The 27,956-nt window shown below is 40.0% G+C and overlaps 1 protein-coding gene across 1 annotated transcript in view; it reads left to right on the forward strand.

Annotated features, from left to right (window-relative positions):
* Window positions 1-3,091: 3,091 nt before the first annotated feature.
* The window catches only part of slc25a13 (solute carrier family 25 member 13), a 44,308-nt gene continuing 19,443 nt past the window's right edge, over window positions 3,092-27,956 (forward strand). Inside the window, 14 exon segments of the mRNA XM_026300238.1 lie at window positions 3,092-3,270; window positions 5,094-5,158; window positions 5,320-5,472; window positions 5,971-5,984; window positions 11,144-11,233; window positions 13,896-13,996; window positions 18,349-18,373; window positions 18,677-18,823; window positions 20,791-20,851; window positions 20,854-20,916; window positions 24,095-24,188; window positions 25,309-25,393; window positions 26,573-26,580; window positions 27,726-27,805. Of these exon segments, the coding sequence (XP_026156023.1) occupies window positions 3,092-3,270; window positions 5,094-5,158; window positions 5,320-5,472; window positions 5,971-5,984; window positions 11,144-11,233; window positions 13,896-13,996; window positions 18,349-18,373; window positions 18,677-18,823; window positions 20,791-20,851; window positions 20,854-20,916; window positions 24,095-24,188; window positions 25,309-25,393; window positions 26,573-26,580; window positions 27,726-27,805 (1,165 nt within the window).

Genomic DNA, 27,956 nt, shown 5'->3' on the forward strand with positions numbered 1-27,956 from the left:
CCGCGTCCACTCAGCTCTACTTTTGTGTATAATCCGTAGTCAAACATGCACAAATAATGTTCGTTTTATGGAAGAGGTAGTTCACCAGAAAGAAGCACAAAACGTCAGAATAAATACTTTCTGAGAAACGTTAGCTCTTATTGTGTGGATTTGGTGACACTGCTAAATTATACAAATTCCTACTTTGTCAAATGTGAAAATTGCAAGGATTTGTTATTGCACAATGAGCATTTTTACCTCTGTGTTTGAGCATTTTCAAATGCTGAGCACTGCTGGATTGACTTTGGCGTCAATCTTGGGTCTCACATGAAACACAGTTAATTAGAGGGGAAGGAAAGTGGTTATAATCTAGTGGTTGCAGGTTTGTGGCCACTGCAGCCATGTGACCAACCGAGCAAGATGTTAAACGTCTTACACATGACGGGTCTGAATAAGAACATCAGCTGGAATTGAACAAAATAGAAATAAAAGGAACAGACCAACAAACAAAATGTATTTATTGAAATAATTCTGACTCTTTATGTGAATCTGCACCCCGGCATTTATGTTGACCACTTGATCACAATTCCCTTTTTGGTTGTTTTCCTTATATAATGCCCTCTTGTGGTACAATTTGTTTCATAAAATTAAATGTGTAATTGTAATGGTTAAGGAAATGTTGTTTTGTAAAACAATAGTTGTTCGGTTTCCTGTTAACTTTCCAAAGCTTCACTCATACTAGTTAACACAGTGCTATTGTACTCATTTTTCGGATTTTCAAAAAGTTAGGAAATTTTACATCTAAAAAAACCCCCACCACATTTTAAGACAATAAAACAACAGCTTGTCTTTGACCTACGCTCGCCATCAATCCTGTGTTTTGACAGTAAGCAACAGATCAATATATTCTCAGTTATTTCCACATTTTAACTCTTTTTGGCTTTGTGTCTCCATTGCATACATTTTAAAATGACATTGAGAATAATGAGAGTGACTGAAAAACAGTATTCTCGAGTAGTGAAAAACAGGACAAAGCCATTGCCTCTTTTTTTCAGGTCAGAAATGTCTTACAAATTTGAATCTCATTACCATGTCATGAATACATCTTTGGGAATCCATTAGGCATTTCCTGCCTAAAAATACAATAAGAATTCACATTCAACCAAAAAAGAAAAGAAAGAGTGGGGAATGAGAATAAAGCCACTGCGAGAACATTATTCTAAAGCTGTTTTAGCTCTTTCAGTCCACTTAAGAAGAGGCAAAAAAAAGGAAAGATGAGAGTGACTGACAGATGATAGCAATAAAAGTAAGAACAAACTGGCCATTTTACTGCGGTAGGGCCATTTGAGAAGGGATTATTAACTTGTCAGCATTTCAAACTGAGACACAACTTTTTCTCCTCCAAAACACATCCCCATGTCTCTGTTACTTTTATTAGAAAGTCTTTAAACCTTCTGACCCTAGAGGGCCTCCGTTATTGGCTGTTAATAGGGACACACTGGTCAGTGGGGAGATCCTAAGTGCTCTATTAATCATTTGTTTAGAGTTTGGGCCTATTTAGAAAGCTATGTGTTTAGTTTGGGTTAAAAATAGGAGCCAGCCGATCGAGACAGCAGCCCGCCACTCATTGCTCAAACTGTCAGGACACGTGGACCTTTGGGAGACGTGGGCAGGAGACCCCTCAAGCCATGGAAGGTCAGAGGTGACAAGGTTCATCATTATTACGGCCGTGACGGCTGACAACATCATTGTTAATTTCATTGCTATAAATAGTGGCTGAAATGCTGTTCTAGACACGTCAAGCAAACTAATTTGAGAGACTGTTATTTCTAAATGCAAACAGTCAGGAGTTTCATGTCAGAGCGGCAAGGGATTGTAGTTTACATGCCTCAAGTAAATTTTGCAGTTCATGAATAATGCAAGAGCAAAGCAAATCCTGCTACATGCTTCCTACACTAAATGCCACAAGTAAGTGAGTTGTTTGCTGGCTGACTGACAGTGATGGGAAATAAAATATCATGGGATCAAATCATTAATCTTGTCAAATATTGTCATATGACAGGAGAAAATACAGGTGTGAAGATTGCATCGCCTGATAAAACATTACTTACAGCCATTTTTCCAATAAACGATGGACTCGGTGCTGTCAATATTTGGAGGGGATGTGAGGTATGCCCTGGCGAAGGCCATTTTGCGAGGACCAGAGAGCCTGCTGGGAAAAATACAGTGGTTCATGCTGGGTCTCCGGGAAGCTGAAAAGCCACCAGCAAAAAGCTATGAATTATTTTGAGCGCAAAATACATTTTCTTTGAAGACTGTCGGGCCATTAGAGCCCTTTTGCTCCCTTTTAAATTGTTTTTATGCTGTGAGTAATGTTAACCTTTGCTTTTGTAGTCATGAAATTCTCTCTGCACCTTTTTCCCTCCTAGCACAAAGAACAGATGGGCTGGAAAAGCTGGAAATAAAGTATAGGAACCATTTACTGTGAGGGAAGAAGGGGTGTGTGGAAGAAACCAAGGCTTTTATACTGATGTCTACAGATCAGTAGAGACTCATCACATATAAGAAGAAACCCACACAAAGATAAGTATGTTGAATATGCAGTAATGCTCAGAGTGAACATTACAGCTTTGAAAAACTGAACATCACGTCCCAGTATCACTATAGGAGGTATAATTAAAGCCCCAAACAAATGCACTGCTAAGTATGTCTATGAGACGTGGTCCGTCTGTTTGGACAGATTATAAATATATGTGCTCCTGTACAGTGGCCCTAAGGTGCAAAACACAACAACATTTCACAAAACTCTGAATTGATTTGGTTTCTGTCCAAGAACTGTTGACCCTACCATTTCTGTAATTTTGTATTTAGTTTTTATTTATGTATGTTTTCTCTTTTGCTGTTGTGTTTTGTTAAATTATTGCTTGATAAGTGTTTAGTGATGTTACACTTTTGGGTAAGATGACCTCTCAGGATGCTTAATCTCATATAATGATCGCTTCATTTTGGCTTACATAAATAGCATGTAGGGGAATAAATAGGTTGAAAGGGAGCCGCATGTATAGCCTCCACTTTCATTTCATACAGCACTTAACACCACTTAGACTGGAACATGTACCTCCACAGGCTCAACTGCCTGTCCCTCACCACAAGAGGTGCTCGGACCTTCACCCACTTCTACCGCTACATCATCGGCTACACTAAAACTCCAGCTGCTGCTGAACATTTTGAGCCGTCACTCGCCAATAATTTCATCTTTTCCTCCCTGGCCTTCTCGGCTCCACCCTTTGGGTTGACTTTTTATCCATGTATTTGCTGATCACTCACAGCTGTGATGAGCCTATTACTCTCTCGCTGGCTCTGTCATGTGCTACTTCTCCATGGGTGCTTATTTTGGGAGTATGGACCAAATGCATTTGTTCTGTCACATGTTGCTCTTTGTTGGCTTGGAGTGTGTAACTATCTGAAAAGAAGATGATGAATAGATGCATGGTGGCTGTCAGCTCCACTGGACTACTGTCCATTCTATGAATCTCCTTATTCTACATATGGTCAGTCTGCCTCTGTTTGCTACTGTGTTTTGTGAAGTCATGTTTTCTCTTTTGCTGTAGTGTTTTGCAAAATGTTGTCTTTTGCCACCCTAGGGCCACCCTACTCCTGGGACAGATACTTTAAAGCCTCATCTTTTAATATCAGAGCAACCCTTATTTTCCAAGGTAGATGGAACTGGCTCAACCTCCAAAGCTGTAAACCCCTGACACACAGGTCTGCAGCCACCTTTGTCAGTGTGGATCTGCTGTGAAAATCATATACAGCCATGCACAATATAGGAAGGAAACCCTTTATGCAGTTTCTGTTTCTCCAATCAGAACTTATCTGCTGTCTGACAGTTAAATTGTTTTGCTAGTTTTAATGTAGGCTAGCTGTAGCGTCTATGTGTACTAGATTTGAGTAAAATGAATCAGGCTTTTGGATAGGCATTTTAACAAGTGATCCATAGTTCTGACTGAGTCAAGTGAAAAACGCTTAAAACAAGTCACTTCCAAAAAAGGTTTTGCTTGTGGGCTATGTGGTGCCTTAACCCCTGGGCCTGCATGTGTTCTCTAGACTCATTCAATAATCCATCCCAGCACATCTTCATTGGTGGGACAGGAGCTGATTAAGTCTTTGCCAAACAGTCTTGGCTTTTTACGCACAGTCTTTTTTATTTATCAGATGCAAAGTAAAACGAATCACAGTGTCAGATGCAGAAACTCTTTCACACACAAACTGATCAATGAGCGGATTTGACAGGCACGAGCCACAGGCCACTGACCAGCTGACCTCTCGTGCAAAGCACCACGTGCACAGCTAAACCTTTAACCGCACCGGTGCGTGATCCTCATGGGAACGTCGTCACGCAGGAGGAAGTGGGCGGGTCTGTTTGAGCATGTTCAAGACAACAGCAAAGGTAAGCAGATAGTAAGTTTACCAGACCACTTTTTCCTCTTTCCAGCTGTGGCTGTGGGTTGTGCGTCACCCGGAGCTCCCCGCCTGCCTGTGGGGTGCCTGTCCGGGGTGCGCACCAGCTGCTGCTCCGCCTGCTAAAAGGATGCGCTGCCCATGGGGCCCTATTGTAGCTGCTCAGCTTGTTGATTAACATGGCTAGTGGTAACCAAGTTACACAGTGTGAGCTTTTGTTTGAACAATGATGCAAAGGGAAATAATGATACTCCCTCTCAGTTCCAGACGACATTTCCTCCAGTTTACCGGTGTATTCCTGCTAAAAGGCCGGTTATAGTCACCGGGCTTCCTTCTCAAAAACTACCTTCAGAAGTTTCCTCGGGCCTGGGTAGACGATTTGACATGTTTGCTGTGTTGTCTCCCTGCTTTCCCTTCTGCTTGTAAATTACTGAATCATTTTGTGTACTCTAAAACAATTCAAATATAAAACAAAATGAGAAGGAGAAAAATCTCTCCTTGGTTGAATCGGCCATCAGTCCAACCTGTAACAAGTTGTTGCAACAAAACAAAGTTTTGTTTAAACAGGTCACAAGCCAGAAAACAATGCACCAAGACGCACCAGGATGGTCATATAAATGCAGCAGCAATACAAAGTGAGCCATTGTGTTCAGTCAGTGTGTAAGAAAAGTTGTATTCACAAAACATTCCCCCACTGAGCTGAAAGCAGTTTTTTTGAAAAGGTGGGATTTGACTTATATATTTTTTTCTGTTTTGTGTTTACCTCTTTTCAAAGCTTTTCACTCATCATTTGATTTATGTTACTTTCTTTTTTTTTTTTTTTTGCTGAATTCTAAAGCTCAGCATCCAATCCTGTGTTTTTCTGTTTTTTCTCTTTTCAGTATGCCAGCATCAACAAGAATGACCAGTACTTCATGTCGTGTCACTGCACGACTTCGGGAATAGTTTCCTCTATGCCCAAACAAACATCCGAGATGTTGGCTGAGGCCACTAAGCTGCTGGCTGGAGTCGTGGACCAGGAGAAAGATTTGGGTTAGTGTTCTAACATTTCACTTGCAATGTTAGGCGACTCAACATTTTGCATAAATTAAGACTAAAACCAAATTGGTAGATACTCTTCACAGTTTGTAGGGTATGCTTATGAAAGTGTTCCCGTTTTAAGTCATATGATGTGTCATGACAGTATAGATCGATATAGGGCAAATATAGACACGATGTTTTTACAGTTGCTTAATCTGAGAGTAAAATTGTTGGACTGAACGTGTCTGTATATCACAAATATCTCTTTAATTTAAATAAGTAGTGAGCTAATACTGAGCTAGTAGTGTGATAATACTCATATCAAAGCCGTCACCTATCTATTATGTATCCCTTTGATCACTTGTGCCTCCTTTTCTAGTGTTATTTTGCATTTTATAAACAAACCTATGACTGAATTATTTAGTGTAAAAAATGCACGGCAGTATGTTCATACTTGAATTATATTAGAAAATATAGCAGAGACATCAAACCACCAAAGGCCCCTTTCAGGTGTTTCCTTCTTTGTAAATACACCCCCAATTTCACTCTTACTCCTCCCCATCCCCATCACCCCAGTTTTTTACATTAATATGTATGTATTTAATGATACATAATGATGGGTAATAAAATGTTAGGGTAAGTCAAAAAAGATAAAAAAAAAAAAAAAAAAAAAAAAAAACAACACATTGCCATGGTAACCACCTGGGCTTCTACAAAGAGCAAAGTGCACATGGCTGTGTAGTTTCATGTTATTACATCTGCTTTAAGGTGTGTGTTTGTGTGTGTGTGTGCGCGTGTGTGCTTGCATGCACAGAGGATGTTGAGATGGAGTAGTGGGGGTTTTTGGAATTGGAAAAAAACAGCGCAAGGCACCAGCATGTGGCTGCAGCACACACACACACACACAGACAAAAAAAACGCACACATGCACTGTAATTGCCCATGCTATTCAGGAGCACTCTGTTGCATTGTGCGGCTTTGGAGCAGGATAAATGGTGGCCGTGGCATCAGGGTAAATCTATTAGGAACCCATGGCCCAGGCTTTGTATCTAAACCTCATTTTGGTTCTGTGGAGGGGAATGGAAATGATACAGGGGCAAAACAGGAAAAAGTCTTTTTTTATCTCTGTTCTGCCAAATAATGTTTAGGCCTTCATTTAGTTGCAATTCATTTTTTTTTTTTTTTTTTTTTTTTTACAGTTGATGTTGGAAAGGACTTATGCCGTTCATACTCTGTGATGTGTTATTTTCCTCCTGGATTTTGATAAATAACTCGATAAGACAAAGAGTCTAGATGATTATTCCTCAAACTTGTTTCTCTTGAACACAGCTTGATATAGATATGTCAACCTAAACCCTGCCAGTGTTTGCTGAAAACACAAACACTGTGTTTTGTAATGCTCTGAGCCATGCAAACTGTATGAAAAGAATGAGAAGCAAGACAAAACAATCCACTTTAGTAGCTGTATTTTTCATCCAGGTCGCCTTAACTCATGCAAATGTGTTTGCAGAAATGTTTGTGAACAATACGTTCTGATATATGAAAGTAGTGTATTTGAAGCTGGTGTAGCCTGCTGCTGTTTTTGTCAGGTGGGACTCCATTTCAACAAGATGAGTTGGGGGTAATAGATTTAGCAGGGGGTCGGACGGCAGGCAGCATGCTTGCTTACCTTTCTGTTGGAGTGTATCTATGTGAGAGCCATTTTACTTGGATGCCAGTGTGTGTGTGTGTGTGTGTGTGCGTGTGTGTGTTTGGATGTAAACAGTGAAAATTCATTTGTCTGCCTCCCCCTCTGCCACTGTGTAAATCAGGGGCTATACTGACAATGTGCTTTGTGGAAATCACTTTTCTTACTCTTGTTGCTCTCGGTGAGATGGATGGATAAAGGGTCTCAGTTTCAAGAGATCAGATATTTGGTGTATGTGCACACTGACATATCGAACTACAAGATGTGTTAAAGGTTTTGCTTTTTCATTCAACTTATATATGTCCTCTGTTTTTTGGCTTTGACTTTTCTTTTCTATCTCATCATCACTTTCTCACACACTATGATCCACTCGTTCCTCTCTGGGCTCATTCGAACTCCCTGCCTTTCTGCTTCTCCGTGCCTTATTCCCTCTGATATTTTGATAGAAGCATCTGTTCAAGTGTGAAAAAACTTACTTCCCGCATCGACTCTTAGAGGTTTAAAAAAAGAAAAAAAAAAAAACTTTGTTAAGGGATCTTGCTGAGAAAATAGCAGTCTGCCAGCTGCTGTGGGCATTCTGGACTTGGACTGGTGGGTGTCCACTCGTACAAACCAAACAGATAACTGGCAGCTAGCACTCACCCGGGTGTGTGTTTATGTGGTTTCGGGGTGTGTCTGTGTGTGTGTGTCTGTGTGCAAGCACACTCTAGGTGGGTGGAAGGCTGTCAGTAACAATGCCAGGATGCCAGGGACAGGGGATTATTGAAGCCCCTCCAGGCCCCTCTCTCTCACACTACTATCAGTGAAGGAGAGCTGTCTTTCCCTGGGCTGCACCAAACCAACACCTTGCATTTATGTTACCTGTAAACAATGTTTCCAAGCCTGGTTTTTTCGGTTCAGAGGAATGTTTTCAGATACCTGCTGAGAAGAGACAGAGATGAAAGCCAGGTGACGAAGACAAGATAAAAACAAACAAAAACGTATGCAATATGGGGTGGAGTTTTGGACAGGCATACCAGAGAGTTTAAATTGCATTGCATTGGCATCATAACGTAAGCGTCATTCAGCTGTCATCTATGGAAGCAAGTGCTAGGATCGGGTCTTTGTTTATATCTCGTGTGTTACATCTCCCATCTGATGTAAGTCTGTGCCCATTTAGTATGAGCACATTTAGTATGAGCACATTTAGTATCCTGCACTGAAGTAAATACACAGTACGTTGACACAGTGCCATAGTACAGTATCACATTAGCCCTGTCTCTGAAGCTCAGCCTGGGCTGCTTACATGGATTGGGCCACCTTGGACACATGCCATAGCAGTTGATGGTTGGGAGATGCTGTCGGTTGATTTGATTATTGAGTGTCTCGTTGGGTTTGGGTCTGCATAGCAAAAGCGATGGCTTCCCCCCTCTCATGGTAATCATTTTGCAGCCGTCATGGCGCTGCTAATCAACCATCATAAACTTCATCCCTGGCTACAGAGCTGCTTTCTGGTATGTGGAATGTTTCTTTTGTGCGTTATGGAGATGCCCCCTGGATCTTGTCTGGACTCCCCCGGTCTAAACCATAGTCCAATCCCTCCATGATCAGCAGTCCTCTCAGTTACACTAATATAATTATTATCCAAGTCTGGGAAAACACAGACAGGACAACCAGCGTTCATGTAAATTGATGTGTGTGAAAAAAAGAAATCTGACTGGGGAACTAGTACTCTGAGTCTTTGCACTGCAGCCTGTAGCTGCTTCAACTCTTTTATTAACCTCTCCTGAAGTATAATTTCAAAGTGTACTATACATCTGTCACAGAGGAATGATCATTATTGGAGAGTTTGATAATATTCCAGCAGCGTGAGCTGTGATGGTATTGGTTTTGTTTTTAACAGTGGATCCACGATCGCAGTAGTGTGCTTTTGTGCCCCCTTCCACCTACTTGCTATCAGCAGGTCCCTGCTCTTAAGAACTACCCGCTTAGTTAATAAAACAATTAGTCTTGCCTTTTAAACAATGACAGCTGATTTCATTTGCCACAGGGGAGAGCTGAGAACTCGTTTTTACTTTCCATATTTCTCATAGTTCCTGTTAATCTCACATCCATTCTTCTCTAGAAATATGCAGATGCCATCATATAGGTATGTATTTTTTATTGAAAGCAGATACTAATCTGAATCTCTGTTTTCACTGTTTTGGCTTCTTTGCTTTTTTTTGAAGGGATGAAAAACATTTTAGCAACATTTTAAGGCCTTAAAGACTAATCTAAATATTGCATTTCATCCTTTGTGAAGTATCTCTAGTGCTTATCAGTTGTAAGAATATGCCCCTTGTTTTGGTATTATTTTATAACTAATACTTTTGTCAGTGCACAGCTCATTCTGCTAGTGTTTTCATCTATACGGTGCATATAATGATACATATAAGTATCCACATGCAGAATAGTCCAAACAAACACCTCTACATTTCAACAGTAACATAATTAATTAGAGCAACTAGGAAAATATAATCATTGTAACCCCCCCCCCTCAAAACTCCCTATTCCAAATTGAAATAGGTCTAATAGATGAATGCTCGGGGACTGCTCATTAGTCCTGACCCCTGCTGTAATTATCAGATCCATTTGTGAAATTCATAATGGACATGTGGCAACTGTGAACCAGGGCCTAAATAAAGGCTAGATTCTGTGGTCCAGTTCCCCACAGCTCGACTCTCCCAAGGGAACTCTTAGTGGGTTTACAATAGCAGTGTTTATGTAAAAAAAAAAAATCAGTTGTTGATCCATGTGGGCATTTATGGAGAGGGAGAAGGCATAACAGTGTTCATCAACACTTAGGAAGATAGAAAGTTTTATATGGTGAAAGTCCTTACTTTCAAGTCATACCTTGTGTTCGGTTTTTTATACAGACAAATCAACTTCACCATTTCAATTTTTTCCACCTTGGCATCTTTAGAGTTTTACACATTAAACTCATATTGCATTACGTTTATATTGAATTTAATTCTATTTCCTTAACTGGCTCCCAGCTCCCCCCTCTTCAACCTTCTTGTTTAAAATGGCACACTAAAATACAAAACTTCATATTTAATCTTTTTTTCCTTGGTGTAAAGTTCGCCCTCCCTGTACCAGCTGCCAGCTTAGACTGGGAACACACACTGAGCGTTTTAATGTTTTATTTTCTTGCTGTCACACTTGATGAGTTTATGACATTACATATGGAATAACAGACTACTGGATAAAAGGCCGCTTGGATTACACGTAGTGCAGATTGATAGGTTGTCTAAGTGTGCTGGTTTGCCTGTGTGGCATTAATTACAATGGAGTTTATAGTTTAATGAAGTGTTAAAATAACTTGTTTTTAATTAATTTAATATTAATTTTTTATTTTTATTCCTGTAACTTAGGTTAAGTTTTTATTATATCTTTATTATGACTCAATGACTGTCAAAGACTTCTGTGTCTCCTGTAGCTGATGAAGTATTTATACAGGGAACCTGAACCACAAGTACCACAGTAATGATAAACAATAAGCAAGAAAAAGAACTTGCAGATAAGTAGGACCCCAGTTTATTTATCCGTGTTCCTCAGTGGGATAGTCACCTTACTTCATATTTCCACTATAAATGTAGGTCTGAAGGGTATATGGGTTGCATAATGTATATTGGGTAATGAATTTAAAAAAAATTGGATCTAATTGTCTTTTTGACACAGATTATTTTATATTATTATTTATATATGATGTGACCTTTGTATTTTAAGCTCTGAAGAAGGCGTGTCGGTGCCAAAATGTCAGCTGATGGAATAAAGTCTGTGCTGTGTAACTGTCAAAGTGCTCCCGCCTCTTTGCAAGCACTTTCTCTTGCTTATTGTTCACAGTTCTAAAGATGTCTTGTGCAGCTGAGTGTACCTCCCCACACTGTGAACGTGTTAGCTTTAGTCTATATACCAACTCAAATGGCAGCCTTTTACAGTTGTACCTGTCTTCCTCTCTCCTTTTAGGTTGATCAGGAGTTTATTGTGTTTGAGTCAGTGCTATGCGGCCCAGACCCCCTCTTCATGGTTGCCTTCCTGCTGTTTGATAAAGCAGTGATCACTTGTATTGAGTAACTCGGCCTTGGATTGACTGGATTAGATAAAATAGTCAGTCAGGTTTACACAGATGTACGTAGCATTTTACTGACCTATTAGCTATGTAAATACTGTAAATGTGTTTTACGGACCTGAAAGGTAATACTAATTAATAAATATGAATCAAGATGGAGTGTTAACTGACACTTAATTCGATGATGAATCTAACTCCATTGATAAACAGATAAACATCTATTATTTCAGCCCTTTCCAGAGAGAGCGCTGACAGTTTTCCACCTAAATGTGCCACTGAAGAAGTTTGCATACAAAATCCTCTTGTATTTATTTGGAGGTCTGACCTCTGCTCATCTGTTCTGTTATGGCAGCATCCACAAACAAAAATACTGTACCAGGTCCTATATTTTGTGTGTAAAGAAGATTAGGTTAGGCCTGGAGGTGGAGAGAGCAGGTAGCAACTACAGGATGGAGATGAAGATGAAGATGGTGGAGGGGGTAGTTAGCTCTGCGTGTGTGTGCGTGTGTGTGTGTGTGTGTGTATGTATATATGTGAATGCATGATTGGCACCATTACTCTGATGCCTGGAAGCTCCGAGGTGAAAAGGGAAGACATTTGTACTCGTTGCTTATTTCACATTTGCCTAATTGATTTAAACAAGTCTAATGCCAGCCTTCTGTAGGTGTTCAAGGCGTTAGCACATTAGGCTTGATTTGAAATGCAGTGCACACATCACGCTCGCAAACAGGGAAGAGTAAGTGAATTTCATTTTAATTGTTGCTGTCGACAGGGTGCAAGATCATTGTGGGTGATTATATATGCACATATGTAAATTTTCATATTTAAAAGGATCAATTAGAGTGACGTTGTCTTGGTGGCAATTAAAAGGTCTGCTGTTTTTTTGCATCTCCCAAAGGTTAATGAATATCCCAATGCCTGTGAGTTATGAGACTCACATACAAGTGGAAAATTGCATGAAAAACATAGCACATTATGCCATGCACAAACACTGTCTGCAGTGTCTGCCACTTGCTTAGGGCTACCGCAAGCAAACGACTTGTGACTGACATTATAGACCTGTCAAAGCGGCTTTATTGTGATACATTACAGAATTCTCCCTTTTTCTCCCGCACCCTTTTTTCCCCCCGTTCATTAGATTAAAGAACCTCACCCTGCCACCAAATAAAGAACTCCCTTCTTTATTACCTGCTAAAAACCCTCAGTTGCATTAAAGGCCTGTTTGTTTTCTCATGCAATAAATGTCTATACTCTTTCATTTTTTTTAAATTTTTCTGTAAAGCCAATTTTATTTGATAATAGCCTGAGCAATTTCTGTTAAGTGCGTTTTGAATTTTGAACACACAAAAAAATAGATAATTTGTTGGAAGGGGGAGTTGAAAAAAATTGCAACAGAACTCAATTTATGAAATTCACTTCTGTCTCAACCAGAAAGACAAAAAAAAAAAAAAATTAAAACTAAAAGAAGATCGAGTGTTGACATGTCTATAAAAGCTGATAATATAAACGCCAGGTTGTAGAGGGCTCTCTTTTTTAGAAGTTAAAGGCTGTATATTTATTGCCTCATTTAAAGAGTTAAAAACAAAAAAAACAATGCACAAGTTGTCTTCTTTCTAAAGGTGAGGCTCAGCTGAAGTAAATATCACCTTTCCCTCTCTCTCTCTTTCGCTCGCTGTCTGTCTTTATAAAAAAATTGTTTCTTTCCTTTCTCCGCTCATTCAGCACGGCTTGTTTGGTAATAAGAAACAGGTCGCTCTATTGGTTTGTTTTTGTTTCTTTAGTAAGGCTGTAATTTAGGACTCATGTTCAGTGTCTCCCCTGTCCTCTGGCTGTAGAGGCTTAGAGGGTTCAGGCAGAAGAACATAAGTAAGAAGAAAAAGCTTTCCTTCAGAATACAGAACCTACACAGCTCAAACAAATTCTGCCATGTATCATTCAGGACGGATTTAGAGTTGATGGATTTCAGTCTCAATCAGAGCAGAATTATGTTCTGTAGATTGAGGTTTTGTCACAAACAATCACCGACATTTTTTTGTTCCCTAAAAACAAATAACTACTAATGTTAACCGCAAGATAGGAAACACGTGCTATTTGTTAAGACGCGACTTGCAAGAATCACAGTATTTTTTTGTTATGAAGACATAAACATACAGGAAGAAGATGGAGATGTTGAAATACATGGTTACTGCAGAGCATTAGCTTTAAAGGTAATGTGTAATCTGTAAACCCTTAACCAAACTGTTACTGTTAATACTGATTCAGACTCATGTCTAAGGTGAATTTTGACACATTTACTCAACCACAAAACGTTTAATCAGTTAAAAAAACACTTTGGTTAAACGGTTTAAAAAAAAAAAAAAAAAAGCTACTTCTCCATTATTGGAAGTAACAATAACCCAAGGGACATAAAACCTTAATCTCAAGGCTTTTGTTTCTTTCAGTCTGCAAAACAAATGAGTTATCTTGGATACTTAATGTACATTTTGCTGATACTATTTCTATGGATTTACATAAGAAACTTTTTTTTAATGCACGACTTGAAATGAAGTATGAAATAATATAATGAAATATTTTCACACTGCCACCTTTTATGGTTGCAACTCATTGGACTTATTAGATTCATAGGTTATTAAAGCAGCTGCTTGTCTCTTTTTTGACTCCTCTGGAGAGGATGTGAAACAGGTCTTCAGCCAGACCACCATCCACCAGCACATCCCCTTCAACTGGGACTGTGAGTTCATACAGCTGCTCTTTGGATAGTGGAGAGTTCACTCAGTTTCTATCTGGTAGGTTTCATGTTAGTCACCTGCTTTCCTCATCTCTCAGGTGCCCTTTCTTTTTCCACTCTTCTGACATGTGATCACATTCTCTTCATCTTGTCGTGCCTTTTTGTCTCTCAATTTGGTGCAGGCTGTTTAAGCTGCCTTGTCATGTAACTCTATTGTTAGATACTTATCTGAGCTTGGTCAGATAAATGTGCTCTCATACAAATGAACACTGGTTTTCCCTGCTTCTATCCCTCTCAAGCACAGTCCTCCATATTGACCAGATTAGTCATTAATGAAATGCTAAAGTTATATATTTGGAATATTTTCTGCTTTTGTTTTCCATTAGCTGATGTACAACCAGCATTTTACTCCACTCCACCAGTTTTGAAGCAGGTAGAGCCACAGTTCTACCTCCGTAAATAGCATAGCTGGAATATTCCTAGCGTATTTGTGCCGTGTGAGCCATTTTCCAATATGATGTCTAGACTTAAATCAAGTCTGAGCAGCGAGAGGGGGTGGGTGAGAGGGCCTTAGCTGCGCCAAGTTTGCATCCACACTCAACATGTATCTGAATGAGCTTTTTATATTACACTTAACTTAGACCAGATGGCTTGCACACAGTGGGCAGCAACACATGAATATTGGGACATTGTTATATGTGCATGTGTCCTTCTGTTGAGTGCATGTGTTTGAACATATAGTATGTGTGCCTATACATATGTGTGATTCTGTGCATGTGTGTTTATCAGCTTTCCCAGATGTGTGAGCAGCGGAATGCAGGCTTTGTGCATCTGTGTTTATGTCGGTGTTTGTGTACTCATGTGTGCTTGTTTTTGCTCGTGTCTGCGTGCACGAGTGCAACTGTGTGCCTTTGTGGCCAGTAGTTGCTGTACTTTGCGTTGACAGCGTGCCCAGTTCCCTCCCAGTCACTCACTCAGTGGTTTCCAGCTCCTCACAGAAGCAGGCTAGCAGCCAGTCGCGCTCATTGCTCAGCTATGAAATGCACATTTCCTCCCTATGCTCCCTGTGTTTGATCACTTCTCAGAGTTTTTGATTCATGGCTTAATAAATGACAGAAGAAAATGAATTTACCGTTATTGTAGGATGCCTCTCTGTGTAGACAGAGCCAAGGGATGTTTGATGGAGACTTTAAATGAAGTGTTGTTCATACCAACCTGGACTTTATCAGTTGTTTCACTGGTGTATTGACATTTGTAAAACACTGTTATTATTATTTGAAATATTTTAACTTGAGAGGTCTAATGTTTTTGTTGGCGCTATTAAAGTGTGTAAGACTAATAACATACATTAATAACACTGTGATTACTTACTGCAATTATACTACTTAAGTATAAGTAAAATTCAGGTATTGACAGTACAGTCTATAGTGTGTTATCAGCGACTTTGGTGATTAATGACAAGGCACGTATGTTTAACTACACTGTGCAACTTTAAATGTACTCGGAGTTGTGAACACCGAACCACGTACCATATTTTGAATATTTTTCAGTTATTTTAATAATTCCCTATCACCAGCTTTTCCCCGCCAAGAATGTTCCCATCCTTCATTTCCTCCTCTTCCTGCCATACATGCATGTGTTTATTGTGTTTTTCTGCCATTGTAACCACGCCACTGCCAGATGCTCCCAAGATGGGATTATCGGGGAAAACGTTTGCGCCGCATATTTCTCACAAGGGCTCTCTCTGGCCAATTACTGTCTTGATGGAAGCCAGAGATTCTCACCAATTACATGCATTTTTCCTGTCTCACGCGTGGATTCTGGCCAAGGCTTAGCTCGCACTGTCAGCATGATGTTGTCTCTGGCAATGGTATTACCAATGTCCAGAGAAGTGGCACATGGTAGCCCATATTATAAATGTTGGCAAGTAAAGAGCTTGAATTACATGGAGGGGACACCACATGTCCCACTTCTTTCCGAGCACTCAAAAAAAAAAAAACATAAATTGTTGGCATTGCTCAAATTTTAAAAGTCCCAATTATATGTTTGCCTCTCCCAAGAATCAGTGGGCAGCCCTTAACATCTCTTTGTAGAGGGCTCCCTGGCACACATGTAAATGGGCAGTTGTGCTTAATCTTCTCCTTGCAATAGTTTTAGCTGATGAGAAGCAGAGACCGAAAAAGAGACACAATCATGTTCGACTCATAGCTATTGTTAAAGTTTTGCACAGAAGGGTGAAAGAATCCCAGCCAATTGAAAACAAACAAAGGTGGCTTATAATGTGTTTTTATTCTCAACCAAGGACAATTAGAGTGACTGCAAATGCCTCAGCGGTCTCTTGTTGGCTTAAGCCCCTAGCTTTATATCTACTGCCTCCCTGAATCCCCTCCCAAATAAAAACCATGCCCCTGAAACATTGCAGCATGTTGCAGCAAGTTAAGGTTTTAAGAGGCTGAAACTATAAACTGCTGTATCCCTTGGCCCACAGTTGTTTTGTTGCAGCGTGTGTGCAGCTTTTCAGACTTTTGACTTGTCCAAAGAAACATGTTTTGTTTTTTTTTTTCTTCATTTACAGATGCACAGACAAATCTCTATCTGTACTTTAGCATATAAACACAATTATACATGCAAAACAAATCACCTCTTTACTTTTCCTTTATGTTTTGACTTTAGATATTTAGCTGCCCTCCTCCCTTTCCTCTTTCCAGTTTATTTCTCAGCAAAGTGTTTTGACCTACTCGCAACCGACCGGAGAAGTGAGTCACGACACTCAGGATGCTGACACCAAAATATCTCACCTTATTTACTTTGGAAGTGTTTACGCATGTCACTCTCTCTTCGTTTCCTTGCTTTCCACTTACTTATACACTCTGTGGAGCCCCTGCTGTGCTTATAGGTGATATTGACACATGACTGCTACATTTGGTGTTTTTGCAAATCTGGCTCTTTTGTTGCAATGTCTATTCTTACTCCCCTCCGGTCTCCACTCAGCTTTGTGTAAATGTCACTCTTCCACAGTCGTTTCTCTTGGGTGCTGCGAATTTAGAGTTCGATCAGTTACGCTGTCAGTGAAGTATCACTCAAATTCAACACAACAATAAATCATAGTCTCATAGGGGTTTTGTGTTGTGGTAATACCACTTTGTTGAATTCCATTTATAACAATAAAATCTGAATCAAACAATTGAATAATGCCACGCATTATTCAAGATTTAATCAGTCCCCCCACAGTACTTTTTGTTCAACGTGTGTGGTTTGAAAAAGAATGTCCATTCTTCTTGAATACATTGATAATTCTTTATTTTGTACTTAAAAACACAATAATTGTACTAAAACTATGACTCAGTACTTTTTAAAAGAAACAGTTAAAAACATTTGGATATATTATGATTTATTCTATGCGTACGTATTGGAAATTAGAAAGAGATGGGATTGTGTGTGTAAAGAAAAGAAATCAGATATATGTTGTATTTCTTAAATGGAGAAATATTTTATAGTCTGGTTACAGGTACTGTATGTAAAGGTAATGTACTGTGGTGAATACTTCTTAGTTAATCACTGAATTATTTTGCTTGTGAAATATAAAATAGTGGTGCTAACAATTTTGATTTAATTGCTTGTTTTGTTCAACCAACAATTCAAATTCCAAAGTTTTTAACTATCACAGGAACAAAAGAAGCTGCTAAAGTGAGTTTGAAATATATTTTTTTTTGTCTTGATTTAAAAAATTGAAAAGACGATTTAATTAGTAGAACTGTTGCCAATTCATCTGCAGTTTATCATTTCTGGTGTACATGTGTGAAGGAAAAATGAATATTGAAAAAAGCTCTCAAAACTCTTTTTACACAGATACTTAGTTGAACTAATACAGTGGTTTGTACTTGTAAGCTTGAATATCTTTGTTTTTGGTCACAAGCCTGTTACATAAAAATACAATAGCCATGTTATTATATTTTGGCTCTTTTGACCTAAAGGCCATAATACACTGCAGGTGAGTCAACAGCCAAACCAACTAGGTTTAGCTTTGTGTCCCCACACTTATGACTGTATTAAAAAATGACTCTTTGCGGATTATTATTGTTTTGATGTCCCTGACTTTAGCTGTAACTGAGTGTCTTGTTGGAAGGTAGAGGAAGCGTCTGTGGCAGTGGTTTGTTTACAGCCTCTCTCTGTAGACTTGTGGTTGCAGGCACTGATAATGGTTGCTAATTTCAAAAACCTTGTGGGATTTGTCCCCACCACTGCCTGCTGTTGTCCCTGTGGACCTTTGTGTGTATGTGTGTACAAGAAGAGAGACAAAGTGAGCAGTTGGGTGATTAGCTGACTTGCCTGTGTGTGCACGTTAATCTCTGTGTGCGTGTGTTTGTATGTTTCCCCCTCAAGTGGCTTTAATGGGGATTTGGGGAGGGTGTGAAAAGCCCAAGGGACGCCTCACAGTAGGCATGTCGCTGTTGGGAGAAGGACAAGGAAGAAGCCTGGCCAAACGCTGTCTCCCTGTAACTGAGAGGGGGCTACAGCACAAGGGGGCACATAAAAGTAAATGTTGTGTTTTTAGGCATATGTGTTTTATGTGTGAGAGTAAATGTGGATTTTGATTTATTAAGACATGAAAAAAAGGCGTACCACAACAAATCTGTACAGTAAATATGAATTTATTGTATGAACTAACAGCTAGGCCTCCCTCCTTTCTTCCCTGCACTCACTTTCACAGGAGGCGCAGCTGAAACATGCGCAGCAAGCGTTAATCCAGCAGGACCGAGCCCACAGCGGCTCCGTCTCAGACCTGGACTTTAGGGACATCATGGTCATCATCCGGCCGCACGAGCTCACACCCTTCGTGGAGGAATGCCTCGTGGCGGTGGGGTTTTTGTTTGGCTCTGCGGTTTACTCATCTGTTTTACTGTCATCCACAGAACCAACTTTAAAAATAGTGAGTTTGGTCACTGTTGTGTACCACTGAGATACTTTGTCATTATTTGTTAACGTTTTTTTTAAACAACAGCACTAAAATAGATACATTTGTTGGTCACACTACTGTACAGTGTTGCTGTCTAACATTTTAGCTGCTCTTTGGCCATAATAATGGTGACTGCACATCTGTATTCATCACACTAACAGTATTGATATAACTATATATGTATTTAACAAACTCTTTGGGTAATGCACTCTGTGTTGCTGTGTAAGGAATGCCTCTGTATATAAAGCTTATAAGAAACATCTACTACAAATTTGGTTGCTAAAATCAGATGCCAAGAGGTAAAGACAGAACTGTTTTCTTATATGTCACTACTTCTTTTTGTTTTGTTTTTTTTTTCTCTTCCCTGTGTTTGCTTCTTTCTCTCTTTCCACAACCAAACACCGTGGCTTTCTCTTCCTCTCCAGCTGTCTATCTCTCATTTCTTCTTCTTCCTCTTTACCTTTTCTGTCACCTCTCATCTGTCCTCTCTTGTCATCCCTTCATTTTCTTTCTCTCTCTCTTTCTCTCAACCACCCCTCTTTCCTTCTCTCCCTCCCCCGTGTCTCTCTGTCTCTTTCCCAACATGTCATTAAGTCTAACCTCTCTGGCAGTGTCAAAGCCAAGCAGGCCAGCTGAATGGGAAGAGAGACAGAGATAGATGGAGACTGGAGCTTTACAGTCCATCATTTCTGCCTGTGTTTGTGTGTGAGCAGCTGTGTGTGTGTGTGTGTGTGTGTGTGTGTGTGTGTGTGTCTTATTTGTTTTGAATTCTGAGATGTTTGTCTTTTTTGTGTTTTCTTCTCTTCAAGTGCGTTAGTGTTTTTGTTGCGCGTGTGCACTTCTTGTGTCTCTGTCCATGTCTTGCCCCATTTCATAAACACCTTGTAGACTCTGTCATTTTCTCTGCTGTGTTTACCTCAGTGACCAGACATCTTGGTGTGCTGTTAGTAAACTCTCCCATATACACACACACACACACACACACACACACACACACACACACACTGATATCAAGACCCTTATAAAGACTACAGAAACATTAAAGAAGATATTATGGCAGAACAGAAACAGTGAAACAGCAACCTTTAATTCACTCACCAAACATGGTAAATGATCAGGGCCACACTCTTTTTCCCCCAAATATTTTTCCTTCTCTGCCCTCTGTGAAAGACTGGATGTCCTGGGAAGATCCGTGTTTATGGGCTCATAGATATGAACAGATACAAAAGTGTCTCTCTGTTAGGGCAGTTTCATCCAACCCAGAGCTTCTCTCTCTTGTTGCAAACACAAAAAGCTGCAAGCGCCCTTCCTGCATGTGTCTGTAAAGCAAACAGTGCCATCTAGTGAAAGGAAGCTCAAAATTTTCCTGTTCCCTTTGCTACCTAAAACAGGCAACAACATTCAGGGAATGTGCCGCACTTTATACACACTTTATAAACAAACAACATTCAGCCCTGTGCCTCTGATAGTTTGACAGCCTGATTTGATAAAGATGGGATCCTGGGTTATGTTAAAAAAAAAAAAAAAAAGTTTGTGGGCAGTCAGGAATGCCCCCATGAGTACATTTACCTTTTTTCTATTTTCTGTTCTTTTATAACTTCCTCCACCTCATAAAGAAAGTTAATTAAGCTCTGAGAGTGGTTGTCACGTGATGGAAAAAGTAGCTATTGAAACAGGTAAAGCAATGGTGAAGAGGAAATGTTTCTGATTAACCACAAGTGTTTGTCAAGATTTTCTCATTATGTGTGATGTTTTAGTTCTTATGCTATGATCATAATATCGAGGCACATCCCAGAAACATTTTTTCACTTTGTGGTTGTGTATGTGTTTGGGTTCCTGTTGAATTCCTCCTCTTCTTCCTTGCCCAGGTTGTGGGTGGGAGCGTATCTCATCAGGTTAGCTTCTCCTACTTCAGTGGCTTCAACTCGCTACTCTGATCAGAAAGATCTGCAGTAGTCTGGCTGGCTACCGTCAAGATGTGGAAGTCACCAAAGGTACCTGGGTAGGAAAAACACACAGACGCACAAAAAAACACACACATTAACACAGGCACCAAAAAAATAAAGTAAAAAAACGATATGCACCTACACGTAGGGGTGTTCTCTCCTCGCATGTGTATTTGTGTGCTCACGTGCACAAACTAATACAGTTCAGGCCTGAAGGCAATATTGAATGTTTTTCCAAATAATGTATTTATTTTTTTGTGTGATGAAAGGAGGGTGGAAACTTGTTTTTGTTTGGTTTTCTTCCTTCCCGGTGGCATTTAAATGGGCATGCTGGATCTAACCCAGCACACGTACTGCATACCCACTATCCCTGATGGTGCCTGTCCTGTCTGTTAGACATCCTGGCAATGAACTAAGGACCACTTTATTTGTCCTGGGATGTTTTTGGTAGATAATGAGATTTTTAGTTCTTCAAGAGGAAAGCTTGATTTTTTTTTTTTTTTTTAATTATGTGCCCACTTTTGAGGCTGTGATTTGCTGTCAAACCTTGTACATCAAGCGAACCTTCAGTACGTACAACTCTTTTTGGAAAACTAATTGCAAAGATGGAAAGTTACATGAAGGGAAAATTTGGTTTGTATTGATCCAGCAGGGTTTATCTTTTTTGGATATGTTCTCTGTGTCTCTGTCTCCCATAAATAGTTTTAAAAAATCCTTATCTCTCTCACTTGCTTGCCCCACTTGCTGTCTCTCATTCCTCTCCTCAATTCTTGGCAGGAAGCCTAGTTGGCTTTCTCTGTCTCTTTTTTCCCAACTCCCTCTCTCCTGCTCTGGTTGTCTTTAAGAAACAATTCTGACCTCTTTCCACATGGCCCAGGGCCAGGACCTTATGATGCTATCTGAAGCCTTATCAGGGGTGTGGACCATACCCAACCCAGACCAAGAGCCTGTACAGTCCCAAGGCTGTTCCCACCATGGGTACACCAAGTCTGGGCTTGGCCTGACCCGCTATGGCCCATAGCCAGCCAGACCTCCACAGCTACCACCCTCCACTCCCTGAGTCATTAAGGACTCCTTGGGGACTGGACTCCACTCTGTGTACTACTAGCTGGTTCACAAACACATACTGTTCACACACCCGCGCATATCAAGTGTGTGTGTGTGTTTTGTAACTGACTTTTCACTAACACACAAGCACTAAAATGCATTAACAGAGCCAAGCATGCACAAATGTGTAATAATCCTGATTGATTCCGTATGTGCAGCAAGGCCACCGTTTTGCCGTTGGGACTTCATTACAGTGCATAACACCTACGCAGAAGTGAGTGCACACGTGTGTGTTTCTGTGTATATGTGTACAGGAGACTTTTGCAGAACATGTTTTATTGAGCCAGCACTTTACCACCACAAGGCAAATCATGACTGTGCATCTTTGTCAGCAGGTTAAAATCAGGTGTGTGTGCTGAAGAAGTGTATATTCACTATGGGGTTCACCACTTTGGTGCAGACTTAAATGTCTCAGTAACTGTTGGAATGAAATTTTGTACAGCTATTGTTGATAAAACTGGATCATACTGGTGACACCGTGAATTGGTTTTCTAGTACAACCGTGAAATTTAAAAAGATGTGACATTTCAGTTTTTCAGTCAAATTCTATTGGATGGACTGCTTTGAAATTTGGTGCAAATATTAATGTTCCCATCAGGATCAGTTGAACAGACCCTGGTGCTCCCACAACTTTTCATCAGTCTGAATTTTTAGTTTGTTAAATGTTTTAGATTCTTTACAGATTTCCCACAAAATTCCCATCCAACTCACCAATACTTCATCTTTAGAGCTGAATAGCAAATGTGAAAATGCGAACATACTAAATAAACCATGTTGGTGACAATGGTAAACATTATCCCTGTTGACATTGTTAGCATGCTGATTCTGTTAGCAAAGTGCAGTATCTGGAAAACATCAGCACCACATCAGCTTTCACCTTGGTCTTTTTGTCATCGTCTGTCAGTTTAAAAATGTGAGATTATAGTTTATACTCTGCAAGGTGACTTTGTGTGGACAAGATAGTTGTGTTTCGCTTATTTTAATAGAATAATGATTAGATCACTTTACAAGGAGGCAAGTAAATATAAAATTTGTAGTTGTGTGTATATGTGCATGCATGTGGTGACTACACATTGCAAATGGACAGGTTATCAGCATATATATATATATATATATATATATATATATATATGTATATGTATGTACTGTGAGAGAGAGAGAGAAGGAGTATGCCTCAGGGGTAAAACTGAGCCGCAGTGGAGTGAATGTCTTTAGTGTAGGACGACTTTGTCACAACCCCAGCCTGCTGCTCTCGAATAAAGCAGGTCAAACAATGCTGACTCCTCCACTGTAAGCCAACCTACAGTCAACCTGTTCTTTATTCTACCAACAATAGACCAGGCCTTAAGTTACAAAATACTAAAACTGCATTAAAAAAAACCTCTTAAAGTCCATAACTCTCCTTGGCCGTATTTTCCTTTCTGTTTTCTTAAGATGAATTTGACATGCTTTGACACTCCTCAGGTGCACATTTCAGCCAGGTCACAGAGGGAAATATGTCAGTGGCTGAACTTGGAGAACAAATCCACCGTAAAGCACTAACATTTTAAACAGCCACTGGCATTTTAAACAGAGGCCATCTCTAGCATGTGCCGGAGCAGTTTGCAGCCAACGGTTCTAAGGCAGGTTAAAAGAGAGTTGCTGTTTGAAGTTAGAGTTGAAAAGTTAAAGTGTTTCTAGGACTTGCTTTTTAGTGCATGACATTGTGCAAAATGCAAAAGTCTGGCATGGGCTGAGTTGGTCCTGTGGCAGTAATTAAAGCAGTTGAGATGGTTCAGGCATCAAGTAATACATACAATTATTTATATGTCATTTGGCCTCCAAAAATCTCAGGATCCCCCAGACTGAGCTAGAGGATGTGGCTGGAGAGAAAAATGTTTTGACTCTTTAGTTTGTGACCACAATGACCAGGACACACAAAGGCACTGGTAAATGGAAAAATAGGATATAAAATATTTTTAGCCTGTGGCGAATGTTATATACAGTAATATTGTGTTTCTATGTTTTTAAATCAGAGATGCATGTCTACAAATGTTGCTATCTATCTTAAGGCATAGTACTTATTGTTTCTTGTCATTATAGTAAAAACTACTTTAAAATCTTTTTTTTTTTTTCATAGTGGTGTTTATTGTGGCAGCTTAGAGGTTTGGTCAGGTGACACCCATGGAGGTCAACATCCTCTTTCACCTCATTGACATGTCGGAGCCCTGGGGGTAAGACGGACATAGAAACATGCACGGGCAAAAAACAGCCCTGAAATCTCAATAATGAAAAAAAAAGCACCCAAAACCGTCTGTTTTGATTTAATACCTTCATTTTGATAAAGTCACAATATTTTAGGAAAATTGTCATGTATAGTATTTAGTCTAGGGGTGAATAACCTTTGTCTCTTTCATTGAGCACTGACATATTTTTAGCTATATTACAGTGGTAATGAAGGGAAATCCTCTCACAAACAAATTCATATTTCAGTCAATTGTTTCTCTGCAGCTAGTCACAGAGTTGTGTTGTGTAAGTTTTTCTCACAGTTCTCCCCCAGAGTGCTCATTCAGCCCCAGGGCTCATACCTGAGACTTGAGCTCTTTCTTCCTTCTTAAACATCTCTGCAACGGATCAAAAGTATCAAACATGACTACATCAGTGCCAGAGAATCCTCTGCCAGTCCAAAACCAATCAAAACTCCTACTTATCTTTAAAAAGGGCAGCTCCAGTCCCCATGATACATGTCACAAAACAACTGTATATGTCTCACATTCCCCTACTTCCTTTGTGTCTGCCTTGTGGCCCGACCAGTGCACTCATAATTTCTAACCCTGGCCTGAGACACCACCTGATTATTATTTCTGGGCAATGGGATACTTTAATAGCCCTCTCCACTCCCCTTGATTGGAGATGCGAGAGATAATAGCCCCAATATTCAGGTTGGGGGGGAAGGGTTTGGCCTTCGTTTTTCCCTCAGCTACAGAAATCTGGGACCATCATGGAGATGTAATGGAAAGTCTCAGAAAGGCAGCAGTTTTCTGTCCAAAGGTTAAATATCTTTGTTATACTTGGATGAAGCGATAAAGGAGTGGGAGTTGTCAGTTCTTATAGATCAGTTGTCTAATGCAATCATGCTAAGCACAAGTCTGCGTCTTTGAATGCCACAATATTTTCACATGGAACAATGGCAGAGTATCTGTAAACCTTGAGTAACTTCAGCTTGACAGATTGGGCTTGCAAAGGTCATGGACTTGGTGATACATGGATGAAATCTTATAATCCACTGAGAGTTTTTACAACAGTTAAAAGTTACTTGAAACCTCTCACTCTTTTTATTCTTCTCTTCACCAGACGTGTTGGTTTAGTGGACACTGAGAAGATCACTCCCTCGGAGGAAGGCGCCTTACCCTACTACTTGGCAGGCGTCCAGAGACAGGTACTGAATATGAAGACTTGTTGATGTATTTGGTTTCCTTTTCCACACTGGCAACTCTTTTCTTGATCGAGATTCATCTAGATACATTCTCAAGAGCTAGATGTCAGTTTAGAGGTGACTGAGATTAATAGTTAAGGTAATTAATCCTTAAAACTAAAACGTCATCTTCATTTGGGATTTTGGCATAAATTTCACAATTACTTCATAGAGACCTTGTTTTCGTAGTAAATGTACCTTAAAGAAATACAGGAAACGCAGGTATAAAGTGGAAAGTTTGTTTCAAAGCTGCCATTCAGCCAATACTCATCAGACTAGCTCATTTCCAAAAGTTCATACAAAGGTTCAGACCGAATTTTAGTCCAAGTAATTCCCCATCACAGACTGGAACTTAAAAGGAATGAGAGAAAACACTGCTAGACCGCTCCCTGACATGTGGTTGATGTCTTAGAAAAACATACACACAAAATTCACAAATCTATGGAAATAAAGTCAAGCAGAACCATCCTCAAGACCTGAAGACAGACAAACATGCTTCAAGTGGCAAATGCATGTGGGGGGGAAAAAAAACTTTACAGCTACTAACTAAGGGCCATTTCTCAATGAAGGCCAAGAAGAAAGTCATACGGACAGTCAGAGAGATGCGCACAGGACTGTTTTTTTTTTTTTTCTGACTTTTTGGTCAGAGTTGTGCTGCCTGGTGGTTCCAGCGCTATAGTGAAGGCTTGGCCAGGCCATATTGGAGCAGGCTGGGGCCAAAGGGGAGCAAGCAAAGGGGCCCAGCACTACACAGACGCCAGTCCCACCACAATGAGCCACTTTAGGCCCTTGTGGTTTGGCCTCAGGGGCTGGCCGCCAGCTAGCTGGAGCATTCACTTCTCATCTTTTGCTTGTTCTCTCCATTTCCTTTTTTGATCTACTTCTCTCTCCCTCTCTTATTTCCCTATATGTTTACCGTTTGCCTTTTTCTCTTTATACCCTGTTAAGTTGTTCTTACGTCTCCCTCAAACACCCTGACAGTTAGTCTTGCCAGTTTCCATTGGTTGTCAGGATGTAGAAGTTAAAAATGCTGCGCTCAACTGAGGACAAAGGGGTAGTTGGGTGCATGTAATGTAACCAAGGTCAAGGTCGAAAGCGGACGCCGTGATAAATATATGGCATTTTTGTTTCTTCTAAGAACAGCAGTCCTCGCAAGCATGTTAGACCAATCTTCAGTTAGGGCTGTATTTGTACACACTTGATTTAAAGAGGCGTTGGACAGTAGAAATAAACCAATATTTGTTGACGGCTGATTTAACCTTAGAGCTACAACAGAAGTAGTTAATAGGGTGAAGTTCACACACACACACACACACACACACACACACACATACTTACCACACTCCACTCCCCCACCCCCCCTGGGGTCAAGAGGCCAGTGCTGGTGCAGCCCAGACAATGCAACAGGTACCTCAGGTGGCGGAGGGGGAATGTTGGCGGGTTTAGCTGTGTGGTTAATGCTGTGGTGACACAGGTGCACTAAGATTACTTTGATTCCAGGTTTATTTGGCAAATACTCTTATAGACTGGTGCAGATGAAGTCACACAGTTTCCTCTCGGACTAATGTTCATTGTAAAGTGAGTGAGATGATTTTTATTGTGATTTGGCACAATACGAATTATATTGAACCCAAAAGTCATGATGACCTATTGTATTATGAAAGGCTAGAAAAGCACTTATAGTTTTGAAAAGGATCATTTGATGTGTTTTAGCAAAAAAAACCCTAAACATTGACTGATTTCAGCTTTACTTTAACATTTACTTACATTTCATAAGCAAATAATTAGTTAAGAACATATTAAGTGGTAAAGAAAAATAATCATTAGTTGCCTCACATGGAGATTTTAGCTTAACATTATGTTGCAGGTACATCATCAATTACTGCACATCTTTACATAGTATGTGCTAGTGTATTTTTACAGTGTATTTATTATCATTATTATTATTATTATCATCATTCTAGTACTTTTCCTCTCCTTGGTCTTGTCAGCATAATTTTATTCAGTGACCGGTCCTGTGTACCAGTGTCCTTCATGACAGCTGGTGTGGCAAATGATTGATTTAATAGCCTGTTATTTAGCTTGGTGGGTGGTGGAATTAGATGTGTGGCATGCATCACTTTATGAGAAGCAGCACTGAAGTATATAAGGGACTGTTATAGAGAAATCAATATCTGTAACGGTCGCCTCTCTAATATCATGTGTCTCTTTAGCTGCTGAGTCTTCTTTAATTCTTTGTAAATTTTTTATTTTTTTTTTTAACTAATTTCATTCTGTTTTTTTTTCTCTGATCAAGCAGCAGTGACGGCTCTCACTCTGTCCTTGTCCAGCTGGCAGAGTCGGTCTACAGGTTCACCCTTGGCTCAGTGGCTGGGGGTAAGAGTCACGCCCCATTGGCTTCCTGCATACCTTCACTCCACCACACACGCACCCACCCTACTTACCCGCTTGCCTTCATACCTGCCCCCCGCCCTCTGCTGTCCTCATAAGAAAAGGGTGAGAGAGAGAGGACAATGGCCCCTCTATT

This window comes from Mastacembelus armatus, chromosome 11 (assembly GCF_900324485.2).
Source record: "Mastacembelus armatus chromosome 11, fMasArm1.2, whole genome shotgun sequence".
Classification (NCBI taxonomy): domain Eukaryota; kingdom Metazoa; phylum Chordata; class Actinopteri; order Synbranchiformes; family Mastacembelidae; genus Mastacembelus; species Mastacembelus armatus.